Source organism: Oncorhynchus gorbuscha, linkage group LG07, assembly GCF_021184085.1.
Source record: "Oncorhynchus gorbuscha isolate QuinsamMale2020 ecotype Even-year linkage group LG07, OgorEven_v1.0, whole genome shotgun sequence".
NCBI lineage: Eukaryota > Metazoa > Chordata > Actinopteri > Salmoniformes > Salmonidae > Oncorhynchus > Oncorhynchus gorbuscha.
The window spans coordinates 61,034,819-61,055,653 of NC_060179.1; the positions used below are offsets into that span (position 1 = coordinate 61,034,819).

Here is a 20,835-nt window from a genome sequence, read left to right on the forward strand (position 1 = left end):
TTTAAGGGGGGTGAGAAGGATTACTTTATCCTATCCTAGGTATTCCTTAAAGAGGTGGGGTTTCAGGTGTCTCCGGAAGGTGGTGATTGACTCCGCTGTCCTGGCGTCGTGAGGGAGTTTGTTCCACCATTGGGGGGCCAGAGCAGCGAACAGTTTTGACTGGGCTGAATGGGAACTGTACTTCCTCAGTGGTAGGGAGGCGAGCAGGCCAGAGGTGGATGAACGCAGTGCCCTTGTTTGGGTGTAGGGCCTGATCAGAGCCTGGATGTACTGAGGTGCCTTCTATGTGTGCATAGGAGCGATATCATTTTTTATGGGCTTTATAGTAAAGATGGAATTTAACTGTAAATATGTATTTCATTTTAATATGTCATGAACACAACCAGTCATTATGTTTTCATCTGATTGTCAAATAAATCACTTCAAAAAGTCGGTTAAATACAGTAGGTTACCTGCGTACGTTCGTCCACTTCAAAATAAATCCAAAGTCTGCACAATTTTTTTATTTAAAAAAAATTAACCTACGCCAGCGACGCTGGGCTGATTGTGCGCCGCCCTATGGGACTCCCAATCACGTCCAAATGTGATACAGCCTGGAATCGAACCAGGGACTGTAGTGACACCTCTTGCACTGAGATGCAGTGCCTTAGACCGTCGGGAGCGAAATGCACTGTGCACCCGCCATTTGAATGGAAAGAGATCTCTATTACAAACACCATAAGTCTATTGACATTCAGCCTACAAAGTGTATTGACATTCAGCCTACAAAGTGTATTGACATTCAGCCTACAAAGTGTATTGACATTCAGCCTACAAAGTGTATTGACATTCAGCCTACAAAGTGTATTGACATTCAGCCTACAAAGTGTATTGACATTCAGCCTACAAAGTGTATTGACATTCAGCCTACAAAGTGTATTGACATTCAGCCTACAAAGTGTATTGACATTCAGCCTACAAAGTGTATTGACATTCAGCCTACAAAGTGTATTGACATTCAGCCTACAAAGTGTATTGACATTCAGCCTACAAAGTGTATTGACATTCAGCCTACAAAGTGTATTGACATTCAGCCTACAAAGTGTATTGACATTCAGCCTACAAAGTGTATTGACATTCAGCCTACAAAGTGTATTGACATTCAGCCTACAAAGTGTATTGACATTCAGCCTACAAAGTGTATTGACATTCAGCCTACAAAGTGTATTGACATTCAGCCTACAAAGTGTATTGACATTCAGCCTACAAAGTGTATTGACATTCAGCCTACAAAGTGTATTGACATTCAGCCTACAAAGTGTATTGACATTCAGCCTACAAAGTGTATTGACATTCATGGATATTTTTTTTTGCTTATAAGAAAAAACAACAAAGTAGAAAATAATTTATAATCCGTGTTTCATAATATTCCTTCAATTCGCACAAGGCTGAATCCATTTCACCAGAGAAAGCATCTGAGCGAGGCAAACAGTCTCCCTCTGTCTTATTATATGAAGCGCATGTACTTTTGAAGTCAGAAGTTTACATAAACTTAGGTTGGAGTCATTAAAACTCGTTTTTCAACCACTCCACAAATTTCTTGTTAACAAACTTTAGTTTTGGCAAGTCAAATAGGATATCTACTTTGTGCATGACACAAGTAATTCTTCCAACAATTGTTTACAGACAGATTATTTCACTTACATTTCACTGTATCACAATTCCAGTGGGTCAGAAGTTTACACACACCAAGTTGACTGTGCCTTTAAACAGCTTGGAAAATTCCAGAAAATGATGTCATTGTTTAGAAGCTTCTGATAGGGTAATTGACATCATTTGAGTCAATTGGAGGTGTACCTGTGGATATATTTCAAGACCTACCTTCAAACTCAGTGCATCTTTGCTTGACATCATGGGAAAATCAAAAGATATCCACCAAGACCCCAGATAAAGAATTGTAGACCTCCACATGTCTGGTTCCTCTTTGGGAGCAATTTCCAAATGCCTGAAGGTACCACGTTCATCTGTACAAACAACAGTATGCAATTATAAACACCATGGGGTCACGCAGCTGTCATACCGCTCAGGAAGGAGACGCGTTCTGTCTCCTAGAGATGAACGTACCTTTGTGCGAAAAGTGCAAATTAATCCCAGAACAACAGCAAAGGACCTTGTGAAGATGCTGGAGGAGACAGGTACAAAAGTATCTATATCCACAGTAAAACGAGTCCTATATCGACATAACCTGAAAGGCCGCTCAGCAAGGAAGAAGCCTCTGCTCCAAAACTGTTGTAAAAAAAGCTAGACTACGGTTTGCAACTGCACATGGGGACAAAGATTGTACTTTTTGGAGAAATGTCCTCTGGTCTGATGAACCAAAATAGAACTGTTTGGCCATAATGACCATCATTATGTTTGGAGGAAAAAGGGGGAGGCTTGCAAGCCGACGAACACCATCCCAACCGTGAAGTACAGGGGTGGCAACATCATGTTGTGGGGGTGTTTTGCTGCAGGAGGGACTGGTGCACTTCACAAAATAGATGTCATAACGAGGGAGGAAAATTAAGTGGATATATTGAAGAAACATCTCAAAACATCAGTCAGGAAATTAAAGCTTGGTCCGAAATGGGTCTTCCAAATGGACAATGACCCCAAGCATACTTCCAAAGTTGTGGCCAAATGGCTGAAGGACAACAAAGTCAAGGTATTGGAGTGGCCATCACAAAGCCCTGAAATTTGTGGGCAGAACTGAAAAAGAATGTGCGAGCAAGGAGGCCCACAAACCTGACTCAGTTACACCAACTCTGTCAGGAGAAATGGGCCAAAATTCACCCAACTTATTGTGGGAAGCTTGTGGAAGGCTCCCCAAAACGTTTGACCCAAGTTAAACAATGTAAAGGCAATGCTACCAAATACTAATTGAGTGTACGGAAACTTCTGACCCACTGGGAATGTGATGAAAGAAATAAAAGCTGAAATAAATCATTCACTCTACTATTATTCTGACATTTCACAGTCTTAAAATGAAGTGGTGATCCTAACTGACCTAAAATGGAATCTTTATTAGTATTAAATGTCAGGAATTGTGAAACTGAGCTTAAATGTATTTGGCTAAGGTGTATGTAAACTTCCGACTACAACTGTATGTGGACACCTGCTCGTCAAACATCTCATTCCAAAATCATAGTCATTAATACGGAGTTGGTCCCCCTTTGCTGCTATAACAGCCTCCACTCTTATGGGAAGGCTTTCCACTAGATGTTGGAACATTACTGTGGGCACTTGCTTCCATTCAGCCACAAGAGCATTAGTGAGGTCGGGCACTGATGTTGGGCGATTAGGCTTGGCTCGCAGTCATTCCAATTCATTCCTAAGGGGTCGATGGGGTTGAGGTCAGGGCTCTGTGCAAGTCAGTCAAGTTCATCCACACAGTTCTCAACAAACCATTTCTGTATGGACCTCACTTTGTGCATGGGGGCATTGTCATGCTAAAACTGCCAAGGGCCTTCCCCAAACTGTTACCACAAATTTGGAAGCACAGAATTGTATGGAATGTCATTATATGCTGTAATGTTAAGATTTCCCTTCACTGGAACCAAGGCACGAACCATGAAAAACAGCCCCAGACCAATATTCCTCCTCCACCAAACATTACAGTTGGCACTATGGATTCTTGCATGTAACGTTCTCCTGGCATCCGCCAATCCCAGATTCATTCATCGGAGTGCCAGATGGTGAAGTGTGATTCATCACTCCAGAGAACGGTTGGCATTGCGCATGTGATCTTAGGCTTGCGTGTGGCTGCACGGCCACGGTTGCAACACTCACTCAGTAGTGAGTGTTTCCACCAGAGGACAAACAATTTTTGTGTGCAATGCTCTTCAGCACTCGCCGGTCCCATTCTGTGAGCTTGTGTGGCCTACCACTTCGCGGCTGAGGTGTTGTTGCTCCTAGATGTTTCCACTTCACAATAACAGCAGTTACAGATGACCGGGGAAGTTCTAGCAAGGCAGAAATGTGACAAACTGACTTGTTGGAAAGGTGGCATCTTATGACGGTGCCACGTTGAAAGTCACTGATCTCTTCAGTAAGACCGTTCTACTGCCAATGTATGTCTATGGAGTTTACATGGCTGTGTGCTAGATTTTATATACCTGTCAGCAACGAGTGTGGCTGAAATGGGTGTCCAAATCATTTTGGCCATGTAGTTTATCTGATGCTGTCTGGCCAAAAAGAATATGACTATTTTCTATACTATTTTTGTCAAGACAGCATGTCATACTATTTTTGACCAGATAACATGAGATACATGGGTTTTGTATCGCTTGCTCAGATGCTTTCTCAGGTGAGATTGATGTCAGTGTCCGTCTTTGTCAAGTTATCAAAATATTCAGAGACCAATCAGATTTCGGGGGGGGGCATTGAAGGCCACGACTTCTCTCTCTCTCTCTCTCTCTCTCTCTCTCTCTCTCTCTCTCTCTCTCTCTCTCTCTCTCTCTCTCTCTCTCTCTCTCTCTCTCTCTATATATATATATATATATATATATATATATATATATATATATATATATATATCTCACTCACTCTCCTCTTCACTGACTGTGCAGTGTTCATAGTGTGTGGGACGCCAGAAGATATCGTGGACCTGAAGAATGGAACTATGGAGGTTGATCCTAGTGTTGTCTTCATCCTGGTCGATCTTTACAAGTTAGTCCTCTCTCTTTCTCTCACTCTCTCTCTCTATCCTCATTTCTCTCTCTGTCTCTCTGCCTCTCTCTCTCTCGCTTTTTCTCTCTCCCCAGTCTATTATTTGTGTTTGCATTTTTTCACCTGAAAAAGTTCACGAGGCTTAATACTGTAATCGCCTTGCTAGTCAGAGAGCACCAGTGTTTGCAGTGTCATTGACAATGCACCCATGACTCCCCACAGTGATAAGTACTACACCAATAAGTCCTCTATCCCTGCTATGAAGAACGTGTTGGTTCTCACCATGCCCAACACTAGGAACTATACTGTGGACACAGACCTGGGCAACAACGTGATGGTGAGACACCCTGCTGGGCTGGGGCCCTGTCTATCATTGTACTCTGAGGTTGTGTCCAAAATGCCATCCTATTCCCTATGTACTGTACACACTAAAAACAAATGGTTCTATATAGTGCCAAATAAGGGTCAATTGGCAAGAGTCTTTCACAAGACACCGTCACTGGCCATAGTCATATATAACATGTAATGGTACTACTGCCCTAAATGTTTACATTAAGAATCTCAGAAAACATCATACAATTTTTTTTTTCTTTTTACATTTTTAATTTTGCTTTTAACAAAACATATTACATAATCTGGAATGGCACTCACTCACAGTTGCACAAAAAGCAATCCATGCCCCAAAATATTATAATGAACTGCTGCCCCTACATTTGAATTATCACTAAAGGAGAAAAAGTAATGGACTACTTTTGACCAGGGTGCAATCGATCTCCGCTCTCTCCAGATGAATGACTATATGGCAGCGTACCATGATGCAGTGCTGCTGTTTGGTCAGGTGATGAGGAAGATCTGGAGCAAGCCTGAGTCTGAGCTCAACCACACGGAGGTAGTCAATATCAACCACTTCAGAAACATCTCATTTGACGGTAAGAGACCAGGAAACAACACATAAAGCCATGTGGTCTGGCCTGGACCACCTGTGTGTGTGTGTGTTTGTGTGTAGTTCTGTAGATCTGTTTAGTGTAAGCTGTGTATATGTGTTTCCATAAAGGCATCGCAGGCCACTACAAGCTGGATGACCATGGGGACAGAGACGTGAATTTTTCAGTCATTTACACCACCACTGACAACAAGGTAGGTCAGCTATCATCATTTACATTTGAGTAATTTAGCAGATGACTTACATCATTCTATCGTGTCTATTTGAATGTTTTAACACTTTCCCTGTCTCCTCCGCAGTATGAAACTTTATTTATATTCAACACTGTCTACAACTACACCAACATCGTCAACAGTAAACCATCCTTCATCTGGGGCAGACATCTCCCAAATGACATTCCAGATCAGGGTAAGGGTTAAACTAAAGCTGAGCGAAATGCACAGAAATCCATATCACGATAAATTGCCTGAATTGATGTGCACAGTTTTTTAATGATCCTTTAAACTACTACTACTAGTTTGATGGTTGTAGCCATTCAATTGTACCATTAACAATCACCCATATTAGCAAAATTATTTCATTTTAAACTTCACATTTCTCTAGTATAGGCTACAGTGCATTCGGAATGTATTCAGACCCCTTGATGAAAGACATTCTTCAGTAAAAGACATGGAGTTTGCCGAAAAGCACCAAAAGGACTCTCAGGCCATGAGAAACAAGATTCTCTGTGCTGATGAAACCAAGCTTGAACTCTTTGGTCTGAATGCCAACCATCGCGTCTGGAGGAAACCTGGCACCATCCCTACGGTGAAGCATGGTGGCGGCAGCATCATGCTGTGGTGATTTTGTTTCAGACCAGAGACTGGGAGATTGGTCAGGATCGAGTGAAAGATGAACGAAGCAAAGTACAGAGAGATCCTTGATGAAAACCCGTTCCAGAGTGCTCAGGATCTCTGACTGGGGTGAAGGTTCACCTTACAATAGGACAACGACCTAAGCACACAGCCAAGACAACACAGGAGTGGCTTCGGGACAAGTCTCTGAATATCCTTGAGTGGCCCAGCCAGAGCCCAGACTTGAACCCGCTCGAACATCTCTGGAAATACCTGAAAATAGCTGTGCAGCGACACTCCCCATTCTAATCTGACAGAGCTTGAGAGGATCTGCAGAGAAGAATGGGAGAAACTCCCCAAATACAGGTGTGCCAAGCTTGTAACATCATACTCAAGAACACTCTATGCTATAATCACTGCCAAAGGTGCTTCAACAATGTACTGAGTCGGAATACTTAAGTAAATGTGATATTTCAGTGTTGTATATGTAATACAATAACAAAAATGTCTGAAATGCCGTTTTTGCTTTGTCATTATGGGGTATTGTGTGTAGATTGATGAGGGAAAAAACTATTATTCAATTTTAGAATAAGGCTGTAAAGTAACAGAATGTGGAAAACGTCAACAGGTCTGAATATATCCGAATGCACTGTACTTATAATGGACGATTTCACCAAAATGTCTGCGATAAGTGATCGGTATGGTCTGTGTCTTTCATATTCGTTTTTCATCCCAGATCTGATCGATAAGACAGATATGGGACAAGAACCAGTGTTGTGAGATCAGAGTGTTAGGTAGCGTAGGGGTTAAGAGCATTGGGTCAGCAATCAAAAGGTTGCTGTTTCAAAACCGTAAGCCAACTAGATTATTCACCAAGTTGTCTTGGGGATTCGACAGCGATCTTAAGCAAGACACTGAACCCTAAATTGCTCAATTTCAATGTCCAGTAATACCACCTAAATTACCCCCTTCCCTGCACACTCATTGAGAAATTGTATAGCTATGACGCAGTCCATTTTATTGGTCTCCTCATCATAATCATGCCCCCCCCCCACAGGTTTGGGGGTGCAGAACATCGTTGTCATTGTCTTAGGTGTCACTGTGGTGGTGGTGGCTACCATCGCATTCATCTTCTACAGGTAAGGCACAAGTTAGAATCACCTCAAATCTGCCATTTTGGTGCCTGATTCCATAGAGGGTTGTTTTATCTATCATGGTATGTTCAGGGTGACCATAGAAATATAATTACTAGAACAGGAACCCCCAGTCCAGTATAACTATTTTTATGGGGGAGACCTCTTACACTGTGTTGCTATCTGTTACCAGGCAGAACAGGAGAGAGCGCCAGGTGAGGAAGAGATGGTCTCACATCCACTCTGACCTCATCACCCCGCTGGAGTATAACGAACGTAGCTTGGTCTGCCTCAAGGTCAGCTAGTTCATCAGTGTGCGGCGCCCCTAAGCATGTCATCATTGTGAGATCTCAAAGTGAAGTCACATTCTCTAATACGTCTTCTAACTCCCGTCTATGTCCATTTGTTTGTCAGATTGACGAAGACCACAGGACAAACAAAAGTTATATGATCCGCCAAGGACGCTATGATAAAAAGGTAACTCAAACTTATACAGGGCCTTCAGAAAGAATTCACACCCCTTGACTTTTTCCACATTTTGTGGTGTTACAGCCTGAATTTAAAGTGGACTAAATAGAGTTGTTTTTTTCACTAACCTACATACAATAACCCATAATGTGAAAGTGGAATTATGTTCTTTGACATTTTTACAAATGAATTAAAAATGGAAAGCTGAAATTTCTTGAGTCAATAAGTATTTAATCCCTTTGTTATGGCAAGCCTAAATAAGTTCAGGAGTAAAAACATGTGTTTTTGTTAAACAAATCATTCTGTTTCCAAATCACAAAACAAACAATGAATTATCCAACCAAAATTTAGAATTACATTCTTCAGTGATTCACATTGGTTCTATCACTCAAAATTATAACCCTCAATTTAACACACATCAGCACTGGCAGAATGAACATTTATTTTAACATACAATATATTTAACCTATAATTCCAGTATTAACCTTCTCATCATGATTATAATTACAGATCCATATCTCAATGCATTCTCAGCCTAAATTACTATACATTTAGCAGTGTTTAGACCTCATCAATCGAAATAAAACAATTTCAAACAAGTCTAAATCAATTACGGGCACGGTTGACCAACCCCCTCCCTTTCCCGGCACTCTTCTGGCATTTCTTCATCTTCAGATAGCTTCACAGTTCAAAGTGGATGGCCCATGACAATGTCCCAATTTCAATGTCTCACCTGAGCCCCACCACAACGCCTATTATGTCTTGTCCATTTGCCCACCAGTATAGCAGCAACATAAGAGAAGTTTTGGAACGGATCTCTCTTCATGCTCACCCCACATAGATTTATGTTGCACTCCTGAAAGAAGGGCATGAGAGAAAAAGTAGTTGATATTGGATGCTGCACACCAGTTGCTGGCTCGGACTCAGATCTCTTGATAGAAGTGGTGCAGGACAGGGCCGTATTGAACACCATTTCTTCAGCCGGTTAGAGGGGGTTTTGAGGTCCACACCGTTTGGTCAAATGATCCCTTCCATGCATCTAGATACTATCTGTAGTCACAATCCATAATCTCGAGGAAGGATAGATCAGAACAACAGTTTAGTTCAGTTCATTTCTGATTCAGAAAATCCAGACAAGCATTGACTGCATGACAAATGATAACTTTTAACAATATTTGTAATACCAATTTCGAAAACAAATGTCAAAGAAAATAACATCACATTCTGTTGAAACAATTTTTCCAAATTGGCTTATACTCCCTCTGACACTGTCAACCTCATCGCAGAGTCATAGGATCAGGAAATTATTCCGATCATCCAGCAGACCCAATCTGGTGAGATTTATATTGAAACAAAACAGACAAACAACAATACACTCCTTCATACATCATTCGATACATTCCTACATATTACTCAAGGTGTGTAAACTTCAATCCAAACACCTCAGACTGGTAATTCCCCTATTTTGACACGACTCACAACGTGATCAATGTATAAAAAACAACAGCACTGCATATCAAATTATTATTTTATTTTTTTAAACCTTTATTTAACTAGGCAAGTCAGTTAAGAACAAATTCTTATTTTCAATGGCGGCCTAGGAACAGTGGGTTGTTCAGGGGCAGAACAGCGATCTGTTCAACAACAACAGATTTGTACCTTGTCAGCTCAGGGGTTTGAACTTGCAACCTTCCGGTTACTGGTCCAACGCTCTAACCACTAGGCTACCCTGCCGCCCCAATTAGAATTACTACCCTTAATAACTCCATTACATGTTTCATTTACCCAGAACTTGATTCAAGGAATAGAAAAATAAACCAGAGACAGGACTAACCTTCCCGTGGTCCGAATCACACTTAACTATTAACTATAAACTTTTCCGTAATTATCAGTATGATAAATTAACTTCAAATCCTCATCCAATGTCTCTCAGCTTTCCAACGAGGGTGACCACACTAGAAAGTCAGGACAGAGGTCAGAGGACATTCAATCCGTTCAAATAAGTGTTTCTTTCTCTATTAGACAAATTATTTAAAAACAGTCAAACATTTCATACATTTCATATCCAAGGTCACAGTAAGTTTCTTCAGTACATTTTTTAGCAAAAATAATTCATGTGTTCATTTAAAACTCAGAAAATACAAATTTAAGAAAATTCCATGTGTGTGACAATTTAAGATATATTTTCTCTAACTGTGAAAAAAACAATAAAAACAAATGAAATAACATTTTGTTAGATTCTAGATTGCTAACTCTTAAGCAATCCAAACAATTCAAATTCTAAACTCTTATTTTCCAATTAACTTACTTTCCTTTGTTACCTTTAACTCAGAAATCCCTCTACAATCTCTACTATACTCTACCTCTGTCTTTGCGTCGAATGTTACAATTAATTTTTTTAATTATAGTAAAAACTAATATAACTTCTGCTCACAGGGAGACTACTTTAATTACTATGTTACCTCTTGTTTCACTGGTTGTACTTTCCCATATGATGCCTTGTGACCCTGCTCTACCAGTTTACTAATGTGGTGATGTAATTTTTCTATCTTGAAAGGAAAACCCAGAGTTACCTCTGCTGCAGAAAATAAGTTCATTAGAGTTACCAGCCTCAGAAATTGCAGCCCAAATAAATGCTTCACAGAGTTCAAGTAACAGACACATCTCAACATCAACTGGTCAGAGGAGACTGCGTGATTCAGGCCTTCATGGTGGAATTGCTGGAAAGAAACCATTACTAAGGGACACCAATAATAAGAAGAGACTTGCTTGGGCCAAGAAACATGAGCAATGGACATTAGACAGGTGGAATTCTGTCCTTTGTTCTGATAAGTGCAAATGTGAGATTTTTTGTTCCAATCGCCATGTCTTAGTGAGACGCAGAGTAGGTGAACGGATGACCTCCGCATGTGTGGTTCTCACCGTGAAGCATTGAGGAGGGGTGATGGTGTGGGGTGCTTTGCTGGTGACACTGTCTGTGATTTATTTAGAATTACATTAAATTTGACCACGTAGGAGAGTGATGAAGTGCTGTATCAGATGACCTGGCCTCCACAATCAACTGACCTCAACCCAGTTGAGATGGTCTGGGATGAATTGGACCGCAGAGTAAAGGAAAAGCAGCCAACAAGAATGATTTATTTCAGCTTTTATTTCTTTCATCACATTCCCAGTTGGTCAGAAGCTTACATACACTCAATTAGTATTTGGTAGCATTGCCTTTAAATTGTTTAACTTGGGTCAAATTGTATTTATTTTATTTATTTATTTAGTTCACCTTTATTTAACCAGGTAGGCCAGTTGAGAACAAGTTCTCATTTACAACTGCGACCTGGCCGAAAAATGATTAAAAATTCCCCGTCTTAGGTCAGTTAGGATCACCACTTTATTTTAAGAATTTGAAATGTCTGAATAATAGTAGCGAGAATGATTTATTTCAGCTTTTATTTCTTTCATCACACTCCCAGTGGGTCAGAAGTTTACATACACTCAACTAGTATTTGGTAGTATTGCCTTTAAATTGTTTAACTTGGGTCAAACATTTCAGGTAGCCTTCCACAAGCTTCCCACAATAAGTTGGGTGAATTTTGACCCATTCCTCCTGACAGAGCTGGTATAACTGTGTCAGGCCTCCTTGCTCGCACACAATTTTTCATTTCTGCCCACAAATTGTCTACAGGATTGAGGTGAGGGCTTTGTGATGACCACTCCAATACCTTGTCTTTGTTGTTCTTAAGCCATTTTGCCAAAACTTTGGAAGTATGCTTGGGGTCATTGTACATTTGGAAGACCCATTTGCAACCAAGCTTCAACTTCCTGACTGATGTCTTGAGATGTTGCTTCAATATAGCCACATCATTTTTCTCCCTCATGAAGCCATCTATTTTGTGAAGTGCACCAGTCCCTCATACAGCAAATAACCTGCACAACATGATGCTGCCACCCTCGTGCTTCACGGTTGGGATGGTGTTCTTCGGCTTGCAAGCCTGCCCCTTTTCTGCCGAACATAGCAACGGTCATTATGGCCAAACAGTTCTGTTTTTGTTTCATCAGACCAGAGGACATTTCTCCAAAAAGTAAGAACTTTGTCCCCATGTGCAGGTGCAAACCGTAGTCTAGCTTTTTTACGGCGGTTCTAGAGCAGTGGCTTCTTCCTTGCTGAGTGGCCTTTCAGGTTATGTCGATATAGGACTCGTTTTACTGTGGATATAGATACTTTTGTACCTGTTTCCTCCAGCATCTTCACAAGGTCCTTTGCTTGTTGTTCTGGGATTGATCTGCACTTCTCGCACCAAAGTACGTTCATCTCTCTTTACTGAGCGGTATGACGGCTGTGTGGTCCCATGGTGTTTATACTTGTGTACTATTGTTTGTACAGATGAACGTGGTACCTTCAGGTGTTTGACCCAGACTTGTGGATTTCTCCCCCCAAAAATGCTGAGGTCTTGGCTGATTTCTTTTGATTTTCCATGATGTCAAACAAAGAGGCACTGAGTTTGAAGGTAGGCCTTAAAATACATCCACAGGTACACCTCCCATTGACTCAAATGATGTCAATTAGCCTACCAGAAGCTTCGAAAGCCATGACATCATTTTCTGGAATTTTTCAAGCTGTTTAAAGGCACAGTCAACTTATTGTATGTAAACTTCTGACCCACTGAAATTGTGATACAGTGAATTATAAGTGAAACAATCTGTCTGTAAACAATTGTTGGAAAAATTACTTGTGTCATGCACAAAGTAGATGTCCTAACCGACTTGCCAAAACTATAGTTTGTTAACAAGAAATTTGTGGAGTGGTTGAAAAACGAGTTTAAATGATTCCAGCCTAAGTGTATGTAAACTTCTGACTTCAACTCTACATACATACATATAAAAAGCCATATATAAACATGTAGGTTAAAGCAACTACCACGGCTCAGTGACTGATACAGTGGTCAGGTCAGGTGTATTGTATACTCATGTTGCCCGACTCCTTCACTTTGATACTTGAAGAAGGATCCTGAGGGAGCTGGATATGGTCAGGTGTACTAAGGCTACTGCTGTTGTCACGGTGATGAAGGTCAGGTTTACTGAGGCGACTGTTGTTGTCATGGTTTCAGATTGTGATCCTGAAGGAGCTGAACCACTCGGACGGGAACTTTAACAAGAGCCAGAGGATAGAGCTCAACTCGGTGAGTCACCAATTATACAGCAAGTTTGATCATGTCCGGTAGACTACTAAAGGGTATCAAGTTTGATCATGTCCGGTAGACTACTAAAGGGTATCAAGTTTGATCATGTCCGGTAGACTACTAAAGGGTATCAAGTTTGATCATGTCCGGTAGACTACTAAAGGGTATCAAGTTTGATCATGTCCGGTAGACTACTAAAGGGTATCAAGTTTGATCATGTCCGGTAGACTACTAAAGGGTATCAAGTTTGATCATGTCGGGTAGACTACTAAAGGGTATCAAGTATGCCTTTTTACATGTGTCCATGTGGTATCTTTGTTTAGTTGTTCATATTTGATTATAACTCCTATTGCTTATTATATCCAATCTCCCTGATTTACAGCTTCTGCACATTGACTACTACAACCTGACTAAGTTCTATGGCACAGTCAAGTATGATCATGGTGTGTTTGGGGTGTTCGAGTACGGCGAGAGGGGATCTCTAAGGGTGAGAAACACAACATGCAAACACGCATGCACGCCCACACACACTTTCCCTTTGAACTTTTAACTTCTTCCTTCCTCAGTGTGTGCTGAATGACAATATTTCATACCCGGAGGAGACCTTCATGGACTGGGAGTTTAAGATCTCTGTAATGTACGACATCGCCAAGGTGAGCTAGCAACAACTCTAGTCTACACTCTGCTGTTGGTTTGTATGAGCTCAGAAAATGCCAACTCAGAGCAATTTACCGTGAGATGCTAAAACCTTAGCCAAGCTAAAACCCTATCCAAGAGTTTTTACCTTGTCAATATTGATATACATTTCCAAAGTGTTTTGATCCATTTGACAACATTGAGTCATTGAAATACAGTAGGCCTTTATTCAATGACAAAACCTCCTCCCCTTTCTTCATCTCCGCAGGGTATGTCCTACCTCCATTCCAGTGACATCCAGGTCCATGGCCGTCTCAAATCTACTAACTGTGTGGTGGACAACCGCATGGTGGTCAAGATCACTGGCTTTGGCTGCAACACTATTCTAAACCCAGGCAGAGGTAGGAACTATTACTTCGGTCGGGCTAGACCTCTGATGTCTGTCTGTCCTAGGATGTCTCTTTCTGTCTGATCCCTGTTCTGCCCCTTGTTTTTTTTATACCTATCCTCCCCTATCCCCTCACTCTCTCTTCCTCTCCATTCTTCCCCTCCCTTTTCTCCCCCATCAGACCTGTGGACAGCTCCAGAGCACCTGCGAAGACAGGGGATCTCCCAGAAGGGAGATGTCTACAGCTTTGCCATCATCGCCCAGGAGATAGTTCTCAGGAGGAAAACCTTTTACACCGAGGCCTACTCCGACCGCACAGGTTAAACACATTCCTATATAACACCTTATATAGAAATTCAGAACAGGATCATTGCATCAGCTTTGCTATACTGTAGTTACCCTTATTTAAAATGTCATCTTTGGCACTTTGAGTGGTCCTGCATTTAATTCTGGGGAAGTATCGACCCCTCCTGGTCAACTGTAGCATTGTTCAGTTGAGCTCAACATAGTGTAGCAAATTAACAAGACCTCACACAAGTTGTTCTGTCTTCATCAGAGAAAATGGCCAGAGTGCAGTACCCTATCAAAATAACCTATTTCAGACCTGATCTGAATTTTGAGACTGCAGGAGAAAAAGAACTGGAGGTAAGATTGACATTTGCTTGTGTGTTTGTCTCTGTTTGTGTGCAACAGAGAGAAGGAGAGAGAGACAGAGATAGGGGAGGGGGGGGGATTACAGTACAGAGAAAGACAGATATAGAGAGTCTGTAATCCACTTTGGTTTGTACATTTATTTTATTCTGAATGCCTACAGGTGTACATGCTGATAAAGATCTGCTGGGATGAGGACCCAGAGCGAAGGCCTGACTTTAAGAAGATAGAGAGCTCACTGGGGAAGATCTTCAGGTACCAGCTACCTACTTTTATCTCTCTTTTATTGGATAGAACTAAACACTTGCCAGGACTTGGCTATTTTATCAGAAAGGTGAAGAATACATTTACAAAGATGGTAAAATGTCTCTGTAACATGACAATAAATAGAGATATAAGTAAGACCAGCATGGTTATGGTTTGCAGTGCTTCTAAATAACTAACATGTAGTTGCTGTAAAGCTGCACCCATCTCTTTCATTTAAGATACCTTTGAGAAATCCCTCACAAGGGCAGCACCTACATGTATACATTGTTGTGTGTGTATATGTGTGTATATGTGTGTATATGTGTATATGTGTATATGTGTGTATATGTGTGTATATGTGTGTATGTGTGTATATGTGTCTATGTGTGTATATGTGTATATGTGTGTATATGTGTGTATGTGTGTATATGTGTGTATATGTGTGTATATGTGTATATGTGTGTATGTGTGTATATGTGTGTATATGTGTGTATATGTGTATATGTGTGTATATGTGTGTATATGTGTGTATATGTGTGTATATGTGTGTATATGTGTGTATGTGTGTATATGTGTGTATATGTGTGTATATGTGTGTATATGTGTATATGTGTATATGTGTGTATATGTGTGTATGTGTGTATATGTGTGTATGTGTGTATATGTGTGTATATGTGTGTATATGTGTGTATGTGTGTATATGTGTATATGTGTGTATATGTGTATATGTGTGTATATGTGTATATGTGTATATGTGTATATGTGTGTATATGTGTGTATATGTGTATGTGTGTATGTGTTTGTATGTGTGTATATGTGTGTATATGTGTATATGTGTGTATATATGTGTATATGTGTATATGTGTGTATATATGTGTGTATATGTGTATATGTGTGTATGTGTGTATATGTGTATATGTGTGTATATGTGTATATGTGTATATGTGTGTATATGTGTATATATGTGTATATGTGTATATATGTGTGTATATGTGTATATGTGTGTATATGTGTATATGTGTGTATATGTGTATATGTGTATATGTGTGTGTGTGTGTGTGTGTATATGTGTATATGTGTGTATATGTGTATATGTGTATGTGTGTGTATGTGTGTATATGTGTGTATATGTGTATATGTGTGTATATGTATGTATATGTGTGTATATGTGTATATGTGTGTATATGTGTATATGTGTGTATATGTGTATATGTGTATGTGTGTATATGTGTGTATATGTGTATATGTGTGTATATGTGTATATGTGTGTATATGTGTATGTGTGTATATATGTGTATATGTGTGTATATGTGTATATGTGTATATGTGTGTATATGTGTATGTGTGTGTATATGTGTATATGTGTATATGTGTGTATATGTGTATATGTGTATATGTGTGTATGTGTGTATATGTGTATATGTGTATGTGTGTATGTATGTGTATGTGTGTATATGTGTATATGTGTGTATATGTGTGTATATGTGTATATGTGTGTATATGTGTATATGTGTGTATATGTATATGTGTGTATATGTGTATATGTGTGTTAATGTGTATATGTGTGTATATGTGTATATGTGTGTATATGTGTATATGTGTGTGTGTGACTGATACTATTCTTTTTTTCCATAGTAACCTGCACAACCAGGCTAATGAGAGCTACATGGACAACCTGATCCGTCGTCTACAGATGTACTCCCGGAACCTGGAGCACCTGGTGGAGGAGAGGACAACTCTGTACAAGGCTGAGAGAGACAGGGCCGACTGCCTCAACTTCATGCTGCTGCCTCGGTCAGTCGACAAACAACAACAAAAAGGAACAGATACCCGAACACAGTTCCATGTTCTTGTTTTATAAAGTGCAGTGTTTCGACCAGGTCTTTGTCAGACTGCACAACCAGAAAACCACTTTAAGACCAGCAAATGACCTCTCTCTCTCCTCTCTCCAGTCCTGTGGTGCGTTCTCTGAAGGAGACAGGCATCGTGGAGCCGGAGCTGTTTGAGGAGGTGACGGTGTACTTCAGCGACATCGTGGGCTTTACCACCCTGTGCCAGTACAGCACCCCCATGGAAGTGGTGGACATGCTCAACGACATCTACAAGGGCTTCGACAGCATCCTCGACCACCACGACGTATACAAGGTTAGGGTTAAGGTTGTGGTTGATGCTATGCTTACTGTATACTACAACGTTTAGTTCAATAGTAGATGTATAGCTTCTATATCTTCCTTCTTGTCCTGTGTCAGGTGGAGACGATAGGTGATGCGTACATGGTCGCGTCGGGGTTGCCTCGGCGGAACGGGAACAGGCACGCGGTGGACATCTCCCGCATGGCCCTGGACATTGTGGCATTTATGGGGACCTTCCAGCTCAGACATCTGCCGGGACTACCTGTGTGGATCCGCATTGGGATGCACTCAGGTATCTGTAGCTCCCCAAGTCCTATCCTGAATTCATAACACGTCCTTCTCTCTCCTCGTACATATCATCAATACATTACATTACATTACATTTAAGTCATTTAGCAGACGCTCTTATCCAGAGCGACTTACAAATTGGTGCATTCACCTTATGACATCCAGTGGAACAGCCACTTTACAATAGTGCATCTACATATTTTAAGGGGGGTGAGAAGGATTACTTTATCCTATCCTAGGTATTCCTTAAAGAGGTGGGGTTTCAGGTGTCTCCGGAAGGTGGTGATTGATTCCGCTGTCCTGGCGTCGTGAGGGAGTTTGTTCCACCATTGGGGAGCCAGAGCAGCGAACAGTTTTGACTGGGCTGAGCGGGAACTGTACTTCCTCAGTGGTAGGGAGGCGAGCAGGCCAGAGGTGGATGAACGCAGTGCCCTTATTTGGGTGTAGGGCCTGATCAGAGCCTGGAGGTACTGAGGTGCCGTTCCCCTCACAGCTCCGTAGGCAAGCACCATGGTCTTGTAGCGGATGCGAGCTTCAACTGGAAGCCAGTGGAGAGAGTGGAGGAGCGGGGTGACGTGAGAGAACTTGGGAAGGTTGAACACCAGACGGGCTGCGGCGTTCTGGATGAGTTGTAGGGGTTTAATGGCACAGGCAGGGAGCCCAGCCAACAGCGAGTTGCAGTAATCCAGACGGGAGATGACAAGTGCCTGGATTAGGACCTGTGCCGCTTCCTGTGTGAGGCAGGGTCGTACTCTGCGGATGTTGTAGAGCATGAACCTACAGGAACGGGCCACCGCCTTGATGTTAGTTGAGAACGACAGGGTGTTGTCCAGGATCACGCCAAGGTTCTTAGCGCTCTGGGAGGAGGACACAATGGAGTTGTCAACCGTGATGGCGAGATCATGGAACGGGCAGTCCTTCCCCGGGAGGAAGAGCAGCTCCGTCTTGCCGAAGTTCAGCTTGAGGTGGTGATCCGTCATCCACACTGATATGTCTGCCAGACATGCAGAGATGCGATTCGCCACCTGGTCATCAGAAGGGGGAAAGGAGAAGATTAATTGTGTGTCATCTGCATAGCAATGATAGGAGAGACCATGTGAGGTTATGACAGAGCCAAGTGACTTACATAATACAAAACCTCCTTGGTCTCTGCTCTTTCCTGTAACATCCCTCTCTCTCTCTCCTCCCTCTGTCTGTCATCAATACCCCCCTTAAGTCTTACTACTTGTTCCCTAGGCCCCTGTGCAGCAGGAGTGGTGGGGATAAAGATGCCCAGATACTGCCTGTTTGGAGACACAGTCAACACTGCCTCTAGCATGGAGTCAACGGGACATCGTAAGGCTACAGGAACACTGGAAATATCCACACCAAATCTACACAAACATTTCATGTTCATATCAGCTGTCATGGCAGGTGAGTAAAATACAACTCTGTCTCTCTCCGCCCAGCCCTGAGAATCCACGTCAGTCAGCCCACCATCAGCATCCTACAGAGGACAGACTGCAAGTTTGAGTACGAGAAGAGAGGCGAGACTTTTCTCAAGGTATGGACATGGCACATGCCGCTTTGCGCTTTGTCATGACAGAATCATACAGATTTTTTTGATGCCATTTGAACTATTTAGTACTCTTATCTACTGTGTTGAATATCATATAATATTGTGTGTGTGTATATATATATATCCCAGGGTAAAGGCACAGAGTTGACCTACTGGTTGACAGGTGAAACAGGAGAGGACTACAACCTGCCAACGCCACCGACAGCGTGAGTTAACCTGCTGCTAATTTATATGCTCACCTATAACTTAGTCACGAGAATGTACATCACTAGAGCTACACGTCATCTTTAGATCTATCTATATTATTAACTTCTACATTCATTTCTTTCTTCCATTTTGTAGGGTAAACAGATATCATTAGAGCTACATATCTACAATGCATTCAGAAAGTATTCAGACCCCGTTCCTTTTTCCACATTTTGTTACGTTACAGCCTTATTCGAAAATTGATTAAATAATTTGTTTCCCTTATCAATCTACACACAATACCCAATAATGACAAAGCAAAAACAGCAAATGTATTAAAAATTAAAAACAGAAATAACATATTTACAAAAGTATTCGGACCCTTTGCTATGAGACTCGAAGTTGAGCTCAGGTGCATCTTGTTTCCCTTGAGCATTCTTGAGATGTTTCTACAAATTGATTTGAGTCCACCTGTGGTAAATTCAATTGATTGGGTATGATTGGGAAAGGCACACACCTGTCTATTTAAAGGTCCCACAGTTGACAGGGCATGTCAGAGCAAAAACTAAGCAACGAGGTCAAAGGAATTGCCCCTAGAGCTCTGAGACAGGATTGTGGCAAGGCACAGATCTGGGAAAGGGTACCAAAACATTTCTGCAGCATTGAAGTTCTCCAAGAACACAGTGGCCTCCATCATTCTTAAATGGAAGAAGTTCCTATAAGTTCCTGTAGCTGGCCACCCGGCCAAACTGAGCAATCGGGGGGAAAGGGCCTTGGTCAGGGAAATGACCAAGAACCAGATGGTTACTCTGACAGCGCTCCAGAGTTCCTCCGTGGAGATGGCAGAACATTCCAGAAGGACAGCCATCTCTGCAGCACTCCACCAATCAGGCCTTTATGGTAGAGTGGCCAGACAGAAGCTACTTCTCAGTAAAAGGCACATGACAGCCCGCTTGCAGTTTGCCAAAAGGCACCTAAAGTCTCTCAGACAATGAGAAACAAGATTCTCTGTTCTGATGAAACTAAGACTGGATTCTTTGGCCTGAATGTCAAGTGTCACGTCTGGAGGAAACCTGGCACCATCCCTACGGTGAAGAATGGTGGTGGCAGCATCATGCTGTGTTTTTTTATCAGAGGCAGGGACTGTAAGACTAGTCAGGATCAAGGGAAAGATAAACGGAGCAAAGTACAGAGAGATCTTCCAAAAGGACATCGACCCTAAGCACACAGCCAAGACAATGCTGGAGGGGCTTAAGGAAAAGTCTCTGAATGTCCTTGAGTGGTCCAGCCAGAGCCTAGACTTGAACCTGAACATCTCTGGAGAGACCTGAAAATGGATGTGCAGCGACACTCCCCATCCAACCAGACAGAGCTTGAGAGGATCTGCAGAGAAGAATGGGAGAAACTCTCCAAATACAGGTGTGCCAAGCTTGTAGGGTCATACAGAATAAGACTCAAGGCTGTAATTGCTGCCAAAGGGGCTTCAACAAAGTACTGGGTAAAGGGTCTGAAT

The 20,835-nt window shown here is 41.7% G+C and overlaps 1 protein-coding gene across 1 annotated transcript in view; it reads left to right on the forward strand.

Moving 5' to 3' along the window:
* The window catches only part of LOC124040155 (heat-stable enterotoxin receptor-like), a 28,721-nt gene that overhangs the window by 6,563 nt on the left and 1,323 nt on the right, over window positions 1-20,835 (forward strand). Inside the window, exons 6-26 of the mRNA XM_046357060.1 lie at window positions 4,587-4,686; window positions 4,909-5,023; window positions 5,474-5,615; window positions 5,741-5,823; window positions 5,929-6,037; window positions 7,520-7,601; window positions 7,789-7,891; window positions 8,010-8,072; window positions 13,166-13,237; window positions 13,620-13,724; window positions 13,804-13,890; window positions 14,142-14,274; window positions 14,443-14,580; window positions 14,818-14,906; window positions 15,076-15,167; window positions 16,794-16,952; window positions 17,111-17,303; window positions 17,408-17,582; window positions 18,815-18,913; window positions 19,027-19,121; window positions 19,266-19,342. Of these exons, the coding sequence (XP_046213016.1) occupies window positions 4,587-4,686; window positions 4,909-5,023; window positions 5,474-5,615; window positions 5,741-5,823; window positions 5,929-6,037; window positions 7,520-7,601; window positions 7,789-7,891; window positions 8,010-8,072; window positions 13,166-13,237; window positions 13,620-13,724; window positions 13,804-13,890; window positions 14,142-14,274; window positions 14,443-14,580; window positions 14,818-14,906; window positions 15,076-15,167; window positions 16,794-16,952; window positions 17,111-17,303; window positions 17,408-17,582; window positions 18,815-18,913; window positions 19,027-19,121; window positions 19,266-19,342 (2,311 nt within the window). The remainder of the gene's footprint in view (window positions 1-4,586; window positions 4,687-4,908; window positions 5,024-5,473; window positions 5,616-5,740; window positions 5,824-5,928; window positions 6,038-7,519; window positions 7,602-7,788; window positions 7,892-8,009; window positions 8,073-13,165; window positions 13,238-13,619; window positions 13,725-13,803; window positions 13,891-14,141; window positions 14,275-14,442; window positions 14,581-14,817; window positions 14,907-15,075; window positions 15,168-16,793; window positions 16,953-17,110; window positions 17,304-17,407; window positions 17,583-18,814; window positions 18,914-19,026; window positions 19,122-19,265; window positions 19,343-20,835) is intronic.